This window comes from Pectinophora gossypiella, chromosome 1, assembly GCF_024362695.1.
Source record: "Pectinophora gossypiella chromosome 1, ilPecGoss1.1, whole genome shotgun sequence".
In the NCBI taxonomy this organism is placed as follows: Eukaryota; Metazoa; Arthropoda; class Insecta; order Lepidoptera; family Gelechiidae; genus Pectinophora; species Pectinophora gossypiella.
The window spans coordinates 10206284-10223486 of record NC_065404.1 but is presented as its reverse complement, the minus strand read 5'-3'; the positions used below and the strand labels follow the sequence as shown (position 1 = coordinate 10223486).

General features: G+C 38.3%; 2 protein-coding genes across 3 annotated transcripts; one reads left to right on the top strand and one right to left on the bottom strand.

The window, feature by feature from the left end:
* Nucleotides 1–1072: 1072 nt before the first annotated feature.
* On the top strand, nucleotides 1073–6610 carry LOC126367178 (anaphase-promoting complex subunit 5). Its single transcript, XM_050010600.1, has 14 exons — nucleotides 1073–1273; nucleotides 1426–1502; nucleotides 1650–1866; nucleotides 2075–2208; nucleotides 2299–2408; nucleotides 2529–2688; nucleotides 3095–3282; nucleotides 3427–3655; nucleotides 4060–4210; nucleotides 4742–4803; nucleotides 4846–4948; nucleotides 5175–5609; nucleotides 5686–5846; nucleotides 6474–6610. Exons 1-14 carry the CDS (start codon nucleotides 1144–1146, stop codon nucleotides 6591–6593), a joined length of 2277 nt encoding a protein of 758 aa, XP_049866557.1. The 5' UTR covers nucleotides 1073–1143; the 3' UTR covers nucleotides 6594–6610.
* Nucleotides 6611–7727: 1117 nt separating this feature from the next.
* On the bottom strand, nucleotides 7728–12474 carry LOC126366528 (integrator complex subunit 2). Of its 2 annotated transcripts, none has more exons than XM_050009682.1 (8): nucleotides 12388–12474; nucleotides 11786–12137; nucleotides 11325–11698; nucleotides 11023–11207; nucleotides 10574–10922; nucleotides 10346–10418; nucleotides 9980–10163; nucleotides 7728–9685 (listed from the first exon to the last, which is right to left on the bottom strand). In XM_050009682.1, exons 2-8 carry the CDS (start codon nucleotides 12073–12075, stop codon nucleotides 7766–7768), a joined length of 3375 nt encoding a protein of 1124 aa, XP_049865639.1. In that variant the 5' UTR covers nucleotides 12076–12137; nucleotides 12388–12474; the 3' UTR covers nucleotides 7728–7765. The 2 variants fall into 2 exon arrangements, with proteins under 2 accessions (XP_049865639.1, XP_049865631.1); XM_050009674.1 differs by lacking the exon at nucleotides 12388–12474 and adding an exon at nucleotides 12220–12306.
* Nucleotides 12475–17203: the final 4729 nt, after the last annotated feature.

Here is a 17203-nt window from a genome sequence, read left to right as displayed (position 1 = left end):
AACCCTAAATCACATTAGTTTGTCGCCGCGTTAAATACATGCCTTTGATAAATAGTATGTAACCTTACAAATAACGATCAAAGTACATTTATAATAAAGTAGAATTTTCGTTGAATCTTAAATCACGATTGACTAATGATTGAAAGATGTAATATCGTTCTAAAGACCATGGAGTCTTTGGCTGTAACACACGGGTGTAAAAAAAATCGAAAAGTCATCTCTTAAAAAATATTATCAACATAGATCAGTATTTTATGAAAATGACAGGACATCGTTCGGTGCGTGCACGTTGTTCCTTTATTGGTGAAGGTTTCCTGATATTTTGCCTTTGTGTCGAGTGTGTAATTGTGTTTTCGAGCCTAGAGAGTCACTAACCTTGACTACTTTGTCTCGTGATGACTTTTTAATTTACGAATAAGATTTGCTATAAAAAACTGTTACAATCAGTCTAATATATTTTAAAGGGCACACAGTCGATTAAAAGGAGAGTTGGGCAATCCAAAACCAGGTATTTATAAAATTCAAAATTAAATGTAAAAAATTAAACATTGTTTCTTTTAATAATCCCAATACCCACGACAAACCTCCTTCCAGCTACGAAGTTATATCCACTATAAACCGCAGTAATCGGGTTAAATTGGCAGAGTAATTAAATTATTGCCTTTGACCGAAGAAACAAATAATTATTATTCTACAAAACAAATAAAATTCAAGTTGTCATTTTCATTTCAAAAAGCAACAATTCTAAAGGTGCAAAGGTTTTAAGTCTAAAGGTAATTCTAAAGGCAGGTAGTTCCTATCCTTGAGATAATGAAAGCACTTGGCTACGGCCAGTGCCACTTGAATCTTCTGAGAGAGAATTAAAATGTATACATGAATTTTATAATAGTAATTTAGGCGTAAAAAACCTATGTACAAAAATTAAGCAAAATTAAATTTCAAATTCAATTTAACCCCGTGTATCCCTAAAATATTTATCTCTGATACGTAGTACCTTCCAAAGTATCTTCTTTTTAGTCTGTGGTTCACTTCGTTCTGTCAGAAGGGTGTGTTGTTTCTGATTCTGGTAGGTACTTGGTCCAACTTGGGCCTTAGTGTTTGTTTTTTGAAATTGATTTGAAACGTTTTTATTGCTTCAGAAATATGGATTTAGGAAACGATAACTTGGATTTTGTGAAATTGTTGAACGTTAAAGGCAATGTTGAAAATATTACGCCGCACAAAATAGCCGTTGTTGCTTTTATTCGTGAATATGGATTATTAAAGATTGAAGGTAATTATAAAGTTTTATTTATTTTACATAACAATGTAAATTGTTTTTCACAATGAGAATACAAGTATGTAAAATTGAAATCCCTTTTGCACCACCAACTGCTTTAAGGGGGTTGTGGTTATAATAACTGTTCTAATATTCTACTTTTTCAGCTAAAGAAATGGTAGACTGTACTATGGCGCCAAAATATAGGAAGGATTTTTGCTTGTTAGCACTGAAGTTAATTCAGGTACTATAAATTTATTTTTGACAGAAAATAATAATTTACCGAGCTTCGACATGTTAAGGTTGCTAATCATTGGATACAAAATGAGTAAGTCTAATATTGCATTGTGACTACTGAAATTGATTTTTAATATAAAAACTTGTGTTTTAGTGTCCAGACATGGAGTTTAAGGAGTTGGAGGCACTTCTAACAGATGGAAGATACAACTTACTAAGTGTACACCTTCAGAATTTCTGTGTTCGTCTGCAAAACATCTACATCAATGGAATAAATGCTCTTATGGACTGTGTTACATCGGCTATTGATAAACTAATGATAGAACCAAATGAAACTAATCCATGTGTGATAACAAGATGCAGTGTTTTAGGTAATCTTGTCAAAGTATATTATATGTCTGTCATTTCAAATTAAGCAAGAATTAAGAGGTGGGCAAGCCGTTTGTTCTGTACAAGTATCATAAAATATGTGTTTTTTCTCTTACTGATAAATAATAGTTGAGTAGTAACTTACTTAAATAAAGCAAATGTATAAATTCAACAGACTGTAAAGAGTGATTAACTGATGAATATTTTCAGGTTTCTACCTGAGGAGAATAATGCTTCACTTGGATAAGCTAACTTTTGTTCAGGTGGTTTCTCTGTACAAATCATTTTGCTTATATTATCAAAAAGGTAGACCTGGACTTATGATGAGATCTTTAAGCAAAGAGGTACTGTAGTTTGAACATTATAAATAGGTATAATAATTTTGGGAAAATCATAGTTATTTTGTTTCATTAAATTCTTTTTGACAATTTCAGAAACTCAATAAATTGGAGCCTCAGACTGCAACATCTTCCACTGCTGCAAATCCAGAGGAATCCAAGCCACATGAACACTCTGTGCGGATGAATATTATTGACAGAGATATGTAAGGTCATTAGTAAATAAGTTCAATTTTTTTTTTTACTTTACTGTGTGTAATGTGTTTAAGAGGCATCTGCTAATACTACAAAATAGTAAATTCAACAAATTTCTAATATTTTTTTAGTAGCTTTGAAGAATGCCAGTGGTCTAGGAAGCAAGCTGAGCTGTTTACAGCACAACAAGCAAATTTATTGCAAATAAATGAGATGAAGGCAATGCCCCCAAAACAACTGCAGAAAACAATAATACAAGTGATAAATGACATACCAGATTATCCAGATATAGTAAGTATTTTTATTCTGTCACTTCTTTTTACAGTAATTTTAGTATGTAAAAGAATGAAAGTTATGCTAATTCTAAAACCATTTCGAGATTACGCCGCTTTCGTCCCTCGCCTTGTTATTGTCTGTTGCCCCGCACAACATTACGCGGGCTGGCAAAACCAAATATAATCCACAAATAAATAATTGAAATTTAAGATTATGTTTTGCTTCAGGATGTTTTTCTAATGCACTTTTTTGAGTTTGTTTTGTAGTAGTTCATTTTTTAAAAAACCTTAATTAAAATTAAATAAGTAACTAGTGCTTGAAAAGATTTTTTGAATAACATAATCTTTCATTTAAAAATAGAACAATAAATATGAAATACCTTACATACCCAATTTAAGCATTGTTTACTTTCATTTTTCAGCATTTCCTAAGCTTTCTAAACTGCATTAGAATGAAAGAATTTAGCGGCGCTCAGGACTCACTGTACAATTGTTTCGACCGTTCAGTGTTCAGTGTGTCTGGAAGCAACACCGTCGTCAACGATAGAAACAAAAACTTCCGGTACGCCGCTCTTAACAGAGCGGCTATGCACACTCACTTTGGGCACAAGTAAGAAAATATTTTTATCATCAATCACTATACCCCCACCTCTAGTTCTTTACTCTTTCACACCCTTCAATCTGATCCCATTCTACCGGTAGCCGGCTTCTCAAGGCCCGTCATGTCTAAGTATATTTTCGGTCGCGGTAACAGGAGCGTAGCGATGGAAGGAGTGCGCGAGGCGCTGTCGACGGCGCAGGAGGCAGGCGACGGCGCGTGCCTGGCGCACGCGGCGGCGTGGGGCGCGCTGGCCGGCGGGCGCGCGCGGCGCGCCGCGCTGCTGGGCCGCGAGCCGCGCGCGCCGCGCCCCGCCGCCGCCGCCGCGCAGCTCATGGCGCAGCACGCCGCTGTCAACGCCGCCAAGCCCGCTGAAGTCTTCCAGGTTATCTTGTATTGCTTTCTTTCAAATTATTTTGAGATATTACGTTTGAATTTAGTCCATTCAACTATCGAATGAATGTCGAAAGAGTAAAATTAAGATGCGTAGCCTACTTCTTCCTTTTTTGTTGTGGTCGTCGATATTATTGCGAAATTCTTGTATGATAATTATAAACCAAGTCTTATTTATTGTATTTTTTGTTAAGAGTATATTAAAATCAATACAGGGTTTCCCTAGTGCGGGGTCCGCCAGTAATGTATACATGTTTAAGTCTTTTGATAAATAAACATATTCTATTCTATTCTAATAACGGCGTCTCTTCTATTTCTCTTTTGTTTGTAATTTTGTATTTCCTGTGTGTGCAATGAAGAATTTGTAATTGTTTTAGAATTGTAATATTTTTGCAGTATATTACTAAAGGCGACTCAATCAACTACCTACATTCTATGACGGACCTGACGATGGCCAGCCTGGCAAACACGGCTGCGCTGTGGGCTCTCTACGGGAAGACGGAAATGGCATCTGTGAGCTGTCAACTACTTCTCAATCTGAACACAAGTAAGTTTATTTATTTAAAATGAATTCAACTAAATACAAATCTTATTCCTGGAAACAGTGTTCCGTATCATCGTTGCTTTAATTTGAGGATCATATATCTTCTCCATCTAACAAACTTTAGATTTTTCATGTTGTTACAAATCTTTGTAATCCCGCTGTTGAGTGCCTTGTGAGAAGCGGTAATCCGAAAATAAATTATGAACAGAACACGCCAGCGCGAAAAATTACTGACAATATTCGAACCAGACGAGAGACGAACGTCGGCGTCCAATTTCAAAATTTGAACATGTAAACTAAACCGATAAAACAAAAACGGTCCGCGCTCAGCCTTCTCGATTCAAGTCTAAACCATGTTCGAGGGAGGGCGAGGTAAACCTTGCTCAGACGCTGGTGGGGAGCGGAGAGTTGCCGTTCTATACGTACTATTATTCCTTATTCTATGCTCCGGTCTTATCTGCTTAAAAGTTAGGTAATATAGGTCTTTGTATATAAGTTTTGCGCCTTTTTACATACATACATCGTGTACTTCAGAGGTGCAGGTGGGCAGCCGCGGCGTGTGGCACTGGGCGGGGCGCGCGGGCGGCGGCGTGGCGGCGGCGGGGCTGGCGCGCGCGGCGGCGTGGCGCGGCGCCCCGCTGCCCGCCGGCGCCGCGCTGCCCGCCGCGCCGGCGCCGCCCGCCGCGCCGCCGCTGCACCACCACGCTGTGCGCACGCACGCGCAGCAAGCGCTCTTTGCTGGTACGCTCTATCTCCTAAAACTTTTACCTATTTATATATAAGGCCCTCACATGAACTTACCCAAAATGTAACTTGCTTCAAACTCAAATTACGTATCGCAGATGACTATGGCTACTCTTCAGTTTGCCGGAGGCCCATGGTGCACTATAATTATGTTTCTATGATCGCAAAACCAGACATTATTAATAATCTCCTCTTGTTATTGAACAATTATGTTTTATTTCAGGAAAATGGGAAGAGGCCGATCAAGTTATAAGTCAGCTAGCATCTTTCGATAGATGGGAGAGCCAGCTACTGAAGGCAGAGATGTATTTCCTCAAAGGAGACGCTACGGAATCTCTGGAATGCCTTCACGACATACTAGACTTTTGCAAAACGGAAGACGACAGCATGCACTTCATATCATTACGGGTGCAATCTATGATCCTGATGTCCGAAGTTCAACATAGTTTTAGCAATATTCAATCAACAGACGTATTGTTATTGAATGAAGCGTTAACAATAGCAAAGAAGTATCACCTGCATTACTTGGCGGCAACGGCTGAAATGCATATAGCGAACGTACAGTTGAGTGTGGGTTGTGCAAAAAGCGCCTTAACCTTGGCTAGAAAAATATTGCCTTCAATAATGGCTCATGGAAGTGCATATGATATGGCAAGAGGTAATGCATTATTTATTTATTTATTTGTGTTTAGTTTGTCTGTGTATAAGTTTTGACACCTCTTGTATGGTTATAGGTCTCCTGTTGTACACCAAATGTCGTATCGCAAATGCTCCCCCCGCGGGCGAGCCACGAGTGCAGGTACTTCACTCTTGCTGTGAAGCTCTGGAAACTGTCAAGAAAAACTTTACGAAAATCGGCGCACAAGCTCGATTACTACAAACCTGGTATCTACAGGTAATTATGTGATAACTTCTATTTTATAATATCCTAGTAAACTGTATATGCTGTACTGTTGGAAGGTCAAAATAATTCTAAAATGTTTATACAAAATATACTTAAAATAATGTAGTGACAGATAATAAGCAATATAATGAATGGTGTGTAGAGACACCAGTCACAATAGAGTTTACATTATGTTCGGTCTAAATCTGCGTTCGACAGCCAAGTTATTAATTAATTATATAGTTCATCTTATGACAACAAGTTAAGACAGACATCTAATAAACAGATAAACTACATTTGCTGTTCGGAAGCTACCTTGATTCTCCGTGCAATCGAAATATTTTAGAACGAAACATAAATTGAATATTTTCAGTTTTCCTTATACAGGGTGTTAGTGACACCATAACAAACTTTGAGGCATAGTCCAGACCATGATTCTGAATTGATATCAAGTGTAATTTTCCGTCGCAAAAGTATAGAATTGAAAATAATTTAAAATATCTGAAAAAGAAACATGAATTTTTCGACGGAAAATTATCTTGATAGTTACTCAGAATCATAGTCTGAATCATCCCCCTAGGTATTGGTTACGTCACTAACACCCTGTACTTTAATTACATTATTGCGTATTATTTTCAGGCACAACTTTACAACGATATTGGGAACATCGCAGCCAGAAACCAGTGCGCGTGGATGTACAGACAACTTGAAACGCAAAATCCAGTGGAACCGTCAAATATGTTACACATTATATATTAAATAATAGTTAGTTACAAGTTTTGTTTATATTTATAATTCCCACAGTCCCGCAATAATTATAAGTGTCGAATTTCTAACTGAAATAGGTGAAAGCTCATTGTTCATAGTGGAGACGCTTATCTTATGCGTGTCTCATTTTACAAGAGAGATAGCAATGCAATTTATTCTCTCTCTCTTTCTAGCGGAGAGAAGTATACGTTCTTCCCTTACCTTGAATATTATACGACATAATTGTAAGATTTCGAAAAAGTTATGATAAATAAAACTACTACAACAAAATCCTTAGTTAATATTGATATGTATTTCATAAAAGTACGCACTTATCTAATACAGCTTATTGTTAAATAGATTGGAGAATGTCAAATTCCATATCATATAGTTTTTCGAGCTTTACCACCAAAACACATACTGTCTTCTGTGGCCACTGGAAACCTTGAACACTTCAAATGTTCCGGCCAAGAAAACCCGAAGATCATCAGCAATTTATCACAATTATGTCTAGCAGATTCGCACAAATGTCGACATGGTAGGATTGGCGTGTCTAAAATCGTGCACACTGGAGCATATACAGAACACAAGAAGGCTTTTAGATCAGTTGAACAGTTAACTTTGATGAGTGGTGTAAATTGGTGTATCTCAAGACCAGCGTCTTCTTGCTTGTCGTGGTTTAACAAGTTTGGAAATATGGTTTGGTTGTACGTTAACTGCTGACAAAACGGCATAGCGATAGGTTCACATCGTCCACGGTATGGCAATGTATTGGCCTCTGGTGTCACAGTCACTGGCGAAGTTTTAATAAACACAAACAAATTAATCACTTTTAGAACAAACGATATCCATAATTTTTCCATCTTATTAACGTAAATAAATACAACACAATTTTTGATTAGTGGCTTGTGAGTAGTAATATCTACGTCAAAGTTCTGGGGCACACTTATAAATGCTTAATTTTTCTAAACATCCTTACCTTATATCTGGTACGTGGTTGAACTCATTAGCGAAGTGATACCAAATACATTTACAAATTGGGTCGTAAATTTGCTAATCATTATTAAAAATACAAAGAGACAATGACAACCAATCATTACGACTTATTAAGGTTATGTAGATATCAGTAATGAAAACTGTTAAAAATAAATTCAGGGATTTATTAATCGAGAGTTACTACATTTCTAATACAACTTATCGTTAAGTAACGCCTTTTGCAGTATTTCTTGCATAGTCATTTTAATATCTCTGCATAACACTTCAGCAACTAATACTTTAGTTTCGGGTTGCACGTCAGAGGCTACGTAGGCCCCTTCCCCCAGTATGTTTGCATCATTCCAGCAATGGCCGAGCGACGCCTGCGATTCGCATATACGTCCTAGTTGTAACAATAACGATGTTATGTCTTCCAAGAGTGAAGGGAAAGCTGTACAGATTCTTACCAAAGATTTCAAAACTGGCTGAAACAATTCTAATCGTAAATCGCTCGGCAGAACTGACAGCAATGTAGAAAGTGTATTCACACATAATCTCGCTATAGACATAGCTTTAGGTAAGGCGTATTGAATAGATAAATGAGAAACAAGATCCACAGCAAATATTTGCTTCTCCAAAGATGCTTGACTCAAAAGTTCTGGGATGAAATCCAAGCAAATGTGCATTGAAGGAATGCCTTGTACCGTCACTGGTAACAACTCTCTTGGATATCCTTGGAAATGGACAAGCTTAGCTAAAGACGGCTCTGAAATGAAGACTTGATGCAGAAATGAACATATTATGCTTCTTACTTCTCGTAGAGACCACATCAGTTCAGGTTTTGATTTGTCTTCTGTAGTCTCTAAACAAGCTTCTAATAATATTTGAAGTGCTGCACTCTCTTGGGCCGCAACTAAAGCATTTTTTAATTCCTCTCTTTCAGAATCAGATGTCAGTTGCCCACTTTTCTCTAATAAAGGTTTATCCAGTAGATGACGACTTAATTGACTTCTTGACGCCGCCAAACTTGCTTCTAGAATTCTTAATATAATCTTTAAGATTGGTCCACATCGAAATACTCTTATGTCGCAACGCAGAACTTGTAATGGATCCACCAATACGTTTTCCTGAGTAATTGTAACACTCTTTGTGCTGCCATTAATGTCTAATAAAGCATTGATGGTCATTATCCAAAGGCAACGAGGTAATACCGTGTTGAGTCGTAGCCATACTTCTCGATATAATTCCTGTATATGACGCGGAACTTGATCCCCAAGTACACTTTTGAAATATCGAACAAATATTTCTGCAAACGGCCATATATCTGTCGGGTTTTTGCTTAGCATTGCTTTTAAAATCTTTCCAGTTTTGTATGGATTTTCTTCAATGCTTTGGAAGGCTTCGTGTATGGACGACTCTGATAATGTAACATCTATTTGATGACGACAATAATCTCCAAAAACTTGGTCATCCATCCAGTCATCGACGAGAGACAGTTGCGGGAAATGTGTCGCGAGAAGACGAAGCAGTGGGCTGAACAAACCACCGTAACTCATCTGGTCTTTTTGGGCTTGATGTAATAAATATTTAATCGGTAATTCAGATAGAAAAGCCGCAGAATAACTTTTCACTTTTCGGCCATTTGCAAGGAGAGTGGCTGCATTAGATAGCCTCACATCTTCATACAGCAGCAAGTAGTATATTAACAATAACTGTGAAGCTAATGTAGGCTTTTCCAAATCGATCTCAAGGGATTGTTCGCCATTATCTATTTCCATTGGAGAAAAAGTTTTATTTTTGACGTCAAAGTTTGCTCCGAAAATGGAGTTTCGGAAAACTCTCCTTATTTCTTCTTCAGTAATTGGCTTGTTAACATATTCATTAGTGCCCTTGTTATTAATAACAAGGATTGAGTTGACATAAACCTCCACAAGAGCAGGCATTACTGGGTGCAAAGGAGCGGTGCAGTTGCAGATTTGACGATAAATCCAATTTTTGATGGGCACTTTGTGTTTTGAGAATGCACGAGATTTTAGAAGTTGATGGATGCAGTGGACCGGTAAGTAGCCCGGGATGTTGTTGTTTAGGTTTACTGTCACAGGTACCTTTACAGCATGAGCTGTTACAACCTGGAAGAAGGAAATATTAAATTTACGTACTTATTTTAATTATTTCGTATGCAGTGAGTATACACTCATACCTAATAGTTTCTTCTCAATATTTTGCTACATATTCCTATCTGTCAATTATGGTTGGTTTCCACTGAAACTGAAACAATCAGGGATGTGCAGGAATCGACCAATCACCGCGATAGTGAGAGCGACAAAGCATCTACTCTTTGGTTCTCTGGCACGCTATGACTGGTTGATTCAGCATCTGGTAACCTAACCCTGGAATTCGCATATATACATAATCATGCTAACCTGTTCAGTGAATATTTCTTGCGTAAAAGCTTGCTTGATGCGCGCCAGGCCGTTGGGTCGCACTGGCACGCGCATGCCGAGAGTGGCGCAAACGAGCTCGCCGACCGCCGCTAGCTGGCCAGAGTGGAAGTGGATGGCTATCAGCAGCAACATTTCACCAAACGATGCCGTCACTCCAGAGTTGCTACAACAAAATTATTTTAACGAAAATAACAATTAATCCGGAGCGTAATAAACATGTTCTATAATACAATCAAATTAATTGTTTTGGCATTTCGGAATAAAAAAAATCATTTGCCTAGGTTGTCATCTAGGAATTAAGTAAAACAATTTTATAATTATTTATGCATAATAAATAACACATACCTTTCAAAGTATGCTTCTTCCTTTACTAACCACTGCACCCATTCTATAGCCTTCTTTTCATGTTCTGATGCAGCTGTAAATACATACAAGTTAAAATGCAACTTTCACGTGGCTAAATTATAATATAGTTTGTTATAAAACATGTGTATAATTTAAGTACTATAAAAACATACAACAACAATGTTGTATGTGTTCTGCCATCATTTTTACACTTCTAATAATACTCACCCATTAGAGAGGGACATGCAAGTATCATACAGAGGCTTAAAGACACAAAACGGACTCCTGCAGGAGTTGGGGGAGGTTTCTGTGTGACCAGCCTTAGAAGCCCAGCCACATCATCATCTTGAAACTTGATCCCTGCTATTCCTCTGAGAGCGCAGTACAGCCTCAAAAGAGCAGATGCGTCAACTCCAGCTGTGGCAACCTTCAATCTGTTTAATAACTCTTGCCTTAGTTTAGTCAGTGCCATATATCCATCCCCCTTTCCTCTCTTATGGGAATTTCGCAAGAATGTCGCGAACCATGTTCTGGTTGTTTGATCTGATCCCAAGAGAAGTCCAGACATAAAATGAACCTGCAAATAAAAACTTTTTAAACATGAATTGCTAAATGACCACACAATGCATAATATTTTTTTTTTAATTCATAAGTTAAATCTGTAATAGTATATTTACCAAGTCATCCTGATGGTGTGTCAAAGTAAGTGTGATGACTAATGATGGCAAGCGTGCTGCTGATGCTGCCTTAGCCCTGACAGCTGCTGCTATGTGCGGGCACACCTCACATAGTATGCTCAAGGTCTTTGCACGAATGCCACCCTCTTCTCCTCTTTCAGAGTTTAATACTAAAGATTCTGCAACTGTAATAAATGAGTTAATATCAATCATTCATGTTTATATTTTTATACCCCATTTTGTATACTCCAATAGTGCTTTTAAGCATATTTGTTGATATCATTATAATTTTAAAATGTTACCTTCTTGCAAAGTATCAGGCATGTTAGCAGTGACCCATGATATGATTGTAGGTCCCTTATTAACATAGAGTAGCACCTCAACAACATCACATATATTTAGCAAGTTTGGTAATTCTGCTAAACTGATGCAAATCACGTCAGTTATTTCCTCCAAATAAACATCATTGTCAAAGAGCTCTGATGGTTTAACTGTACATTCAGTGTTTGTGTTTTTATTTTGATTATACTCTACCAACTGGGCCTGCATCTGCAGTATCTCAGAGAGTACCAAGCGGACCCGGCGAGCAGAGTCAGATTGTTCAAAGTCATTTGCTATTCCATTGACAATATTTGGAATCAAAAAGGATTCGGTACATTGCGAACCATTTTTTTGTCTGAAAAAGGAATAATTTACTTATTAGCATTTGTTCCGAACGCATATAAAAATATAATTAAAAATTAGTAATGGAATGGAATATTACCTCATTTGCTGCTCTTTTTTGAGGTCAATTTCCAAAGTATGAAACTCTATTGATAAGAGAGATACTATGAAGTTGACGAGGTCGATACCAGACAGGAGAGTTAGAATATCTTTCTTGGCCTCTGCACAATAGTTGGTGATGTCCAATGGCGATATAAGTGCCATCCGAACGAGACACGGTATTATGGGTCTAATTTCATCAGGTGTGCATTTCATAAGGGTATTAATGTCCACATCCTGTATAGCTTTAAAAACGTGAGGTTGTACAGGTTTCATAAATACGAAATCCATGTTTAGCGAGAAGAAACTGACGCCGACAAATAATTTCAGAGGTTATGTACAATATCAGTACCCTGAAATAATATAAACACTGGTTATAAAAAGCCTTGCAGTAGAATAATGACTTAATTAAAGCACATAATAACGGGTTCTTACCGCGTTTAAATGGGAATATGAGACTCCAAATCGACAGAAATGGGGATGGGAGTCTCATATCCCCATTTAAACGCGGTAAGAACCCGTTATTATGTGCTTTAATTATGATAATAACCGCATAAACTTAAAACAATGTAGAATAATGACTTGTAAAATATGTATACTTACAAACCATGTCCATTATGAGATTATTATGACGATTCTGATTCCACAAAGTACATACTACCAAAGTAGGCAATAACAACAACTTTGAAGTTTGACAGTTTTTTTTTTTTTTTGTTTTTGTTTTACCCGAAGGGTAAGGCAAAGGGAACTATGCCCATACAGCCATGTCTGACGTATTTTTTTTCTTGATGATTAATGAAATGATGAAAGGTGATGATGATGATGATGAAACCTAAGCCCCCACCCTCGGAGTAGACTCCTACTCCGAACCCCAAACGAATTAACTCAAAAGTCCGCATAAACTTTTGAGTTATGAAGCGGCTTCCTGACACGAAGCGAAAATAGGCAGATACACTTTTTTTATTGAATACTCCAATATAATAACACTCGCGAATGTCTTCCGACTAACTTAATGCGATCATTAACCACAAAACACCACTTCGTATTAATTATTTAGATTATTCAATGAAGAAAGCAACTGTCCCGTTCCCGTTTCCCGCCAAAAAGCCTGAAGTTTGACAGATCGACAACCTAACCATAAAGTTTTTTTTTTTTGTTTTGGTTTTCCCCGAAGGGTAAGGCAAAGGGAACTATGCCCATACAGCCATGTCTGACGTATTTTTTTTCTTGATGATTAATGAAATGATGAAAGGTGATGATGATGAAACCTAAGCCCCCACCCTCGGAATAGACTCCTACTCCGAACCCCAAACAAATTAACTCAAAAGTCCGCATAAACTTTTGAGTTATGAAGCGGCTTCCCGGCACGAAGCGAAAATAGGCAGATACACTTTGTTTATTGAATACTCCAATATAATAACACTCGCGAATGTCTTCCGACTAACTTAATGCGATCATTAACCACAAAACACCACTTCGTATTAATTATTTAGATTACTCAATGAAGAAAGCAACTGTCCCGTTCCCGTTTCCCGCCGAAAAGCCCCATAAAGTAAAATCTTGACATTGTCATTTTCTTATTTCAAAAATGTTTAATTTTAATCACTGCTTTTTTAGATGCATCTTCAATATTCTAGAATCTTTTTCTTTCTGAAATATCTAATTAGAACTTATGTAAACTTACGTTACAACTTACTCACTGTGATAAACACAGTAATAAAGAAATTATGATCACCAACAAAATGTATTTTGTCGGAAAATATGGAAAATGTAGTCGACAACAGCAAGAACCGTGATTTGGTTGTAACTTTAAGATGCACGCAAGATGGAAAGCCGACTAGTCGGTCAATATCATGTGACTAGTGGGCGAGATTTACGTTACATTTAAATATTTCTGAATTTATTGAACGTCCCTTTAACTCCGTAATGGAGGACGGTTGCGTTTAATGCATGCTGTACACAGAGCCGAGAAAGCGGGACAAGATCGGACCGGGGCGCGGGATTATGTTTGCATTTTCAAACTAAATCTATACGTAGGTAATGTCTTCAAACTAACAATGATGATTATAAGAGAAGACAATTTAAATTATAATAATAAAGAAATATAAATAAAGAATATTTTCCCCCCTATTGGGAGGAAAATGATATTAAAATAATAATTAATGTAGGTCGAATCAGTAAAAACCAGGGAGCGCTCGAGCGGGAGAAAATATAATCGAAAATACTTTTTTCCGTAGCTTAGTTTTACATGCGATTTCCTTCTGAGACAATACAGTTGCACTCGTTGCCATACAGGTCCAAGACATCTTCACCTATCTTCCCGATTCACCCTCATAATGCCTATTGAGGTAGTCAGAGTCGCAAGTCGATGGTATAGAAACCAGTCACATCTATACCTACAGTTGTAAACACAGTAACATGTTGTACCGACCTTAGGCAAAGATACATATACACATACCTACAATCATATATAATAGGTGTGGAAATAAAATAGTCGTGTGTTGGGGTGGGCTAAGCCGGAAATCATCAATGAGACTACTTGCAACCACTCCTGGTATTTGTTCTAAGATGGATAATATGAAGAACTGCATGATGACCGCCTGACTGGCTATTGGCTAACAGTTTAGGCCATCATTTATCTTAAGCTTTGTTGTGCGTATTATTTAAAGTAAAATGGATATGTTATTGATAGAGGCATGTTGTGATCCGTTTAAACCGGGACGTTTAGACTGGGCTTGGTTTACCGCGTGTACCATGTAAATGCGAGGGTACTTAGTTCTACTTGCAACTCGCGGTACACGGTAAGACCGAGATTGTTGCATGGAGTGCCCGAGTGTGACGGTACCTTCGGTCATTTAGCACGTGACAAGAAACATGTCAGGACTTTGATACATACTCCGGTTGGTTTACGTTTTCCCTCTTCCGCTATTGGTCCATCAGGGGCCGATTCTCTCAAATATAACTCCGTTAGACGATGCCCTGAGCCATAGTTCCCGCCCAACTGAGCCTATTGTCTTGAACCGGATGACAGTCCTCACCACTCCCCATTTTTCAGGCCAAGTAACTAATCACAGGCAAACATAAAAGTTACGTCCCAAAACACGACACGTCTCATCAAAAAAAGTGTGTGAATATGTTCTACGTAGATAAGCTAGATAAGCTCAAGAACTTTAAAGTATCTTTCAGAGGTCATATACCTCAAATACTGCAAGCAATGTAGGTGGTTGGAAACATAGAATCCCAGATGCGCAAGAATACGTGGAATATGCAGGGCATACTTTCGTACCATATTTTACTAGGTCTGGCGTAAGCGATCGAAGCAATCTAGGACCATTTATTGTTCATATACTGATGGTAAACGACTTGTCCAGCGTAGTAAAGAACACCAATGTATTATTTTCGCCGATTTTTTTTTTACGTGACTTATTGTAGATTTGCCGCAGATGGCATTAACTACTTGGCCGGACAAATGAGGAGCGCTGAAGGCTCTCACCCGGTACAACGTTTAAGACAACAGGCCTGAGGGTGCCCAGTTGGGCGCGAACCTCGGCTCAGGGCGTCGTCTGAGAGGAAAAATATTTGAAAGAATTAATCGACCCTAGTGGGTCGATAGCGATAAGCGCTGAATGAGGGAAATCGTCGACCACGTCGGCGGGGTCGGTATCGGGGTCCTAAAGTTATCCTGTCCCATAAGAAGTGTAGAAGATTGTGGAAAATTGCAACAAGACATACACCGCGTAGTGGCCTGGAGCAAAGAAAATCGGTTACAATTTAATACAAAATATGTAACCTTTATGTTATCTCGAGCACGTACTATCATTAAAGTGTTGATAAAACGTCTATGAGTAGAGTAACAGAGGTAATGGATCTTGTTGTTCGGTTAAACACAGATCTAACGTTTTCGGGAACACATCTCTAACTGCTGTAAAAAAGCTTTTAGAAACCTTGGGCTCATTCTTAGAACAGTGCGTTGCGTCAAGAATATCAAAGCAATAAATACTCTGTATAATGCTCTAGTAAGAAGTAATTTAGAATGTAATACAATGGTGTGGGCTTCATATGAAAGTAAATACGTAACAATGTTAGAACGAGTTTTTTTTTGACGTCACTTGTTGTAGATTTGCCGTAAATGGCATTAACTACTTGGCCGAACAAATGGGCACCGCAGAGGGCTCTCACCCGGTACAAAATTTAAGACAACAGGCCTGAGGGTGCCCAGTAGGGCGCGAACCTCGGATCAAGGCGTCGTCTGAGAAGTTAGTGCAAAATAAGTTCGTTAGATGTTTATATTTACTATTCTACGGAGTAGGTACCTATATCTATTCTACGGATTCTACCCGTTGTTGTAACTGACTATGTTTATTTTGAGCATGGTTGGGTACAAGAGCTAAGGGTAAGAAGAGCTAGAGCTTTATATGTTTTCAAAATAATAAGAGGAAAAATTAAGAACGCGGACATGTTACGGTGTCCCGGACGGGTATGTGCAGCGCCATCGCCGGCCGCCGTTGCTGGCTGTGCCCCGCGGTCAGACCCACCAACCAACAAGGCTCCGTTACCGCGGGCACTCTACTCTCTTAACCACATACTTAGCGAAAAAAAACTGTTCTTCTATCCATCTGCGCTCTTAGTGACTTCATCGTAGCACTCCTAGTTTTTTGTTATGAGGAAAATTCATTATAATTAATCAGTTTAAATATTAACTTTTGTTAAGTTTTGTACTGTAATACTGTATAGCCTGTGGTTGTAAATAAATAAATAAAACTTACTTTTATCGTATCGACAATGTCCCCAAAGGGAATCGAACCCAGACCTCCAGATCGTGAGCCTAACGCTCTAACCACTAGACCACGGAGGTTGTTCAATCACTTTGTGAGACTGTCCTTTGTTTGGTAAGGACTTTTCAGACCTGAATCACCTGATTGTCCGAAAACACGTTAAGCCGTTGGTCCCGGCTATTAGCCGTAAAAACACCTCTACCAACCCGCATTGGAGCAGCGTGGTAGAGTATGCTCGATACCCCCTCCGTTTGATTGAGGGTAGGTCTGTGCCCAGAAGTGGGACGTGTATAGGCTGTTTATGTTTATGTGTTTATCGTATCGATGTAAGTTGCAGAAGAACGTTTGTTCGCTAATATATGTTACCGTTGTAACAATTGCTATGATTATTTTACCTAATTACGATGGTCTACGTAAAACAATCACTTCCATCTACTCATAAAACGCCGACAAATTGCCTCCATTTGTGTTAAGTAAGTATCTAAAAGTTGCATACAATTCGTTCGATAGACCGACCGCTCAGAACTTTTCATCAGAGTCCCTAACAGGACCCTCGGGTTTCACCCACCTCTTTCTCTCCCGCGACCTCAATAAAGTATATAGACAAAACACCTTTCCTTGACGAGCGAATAAAAAATTCAATA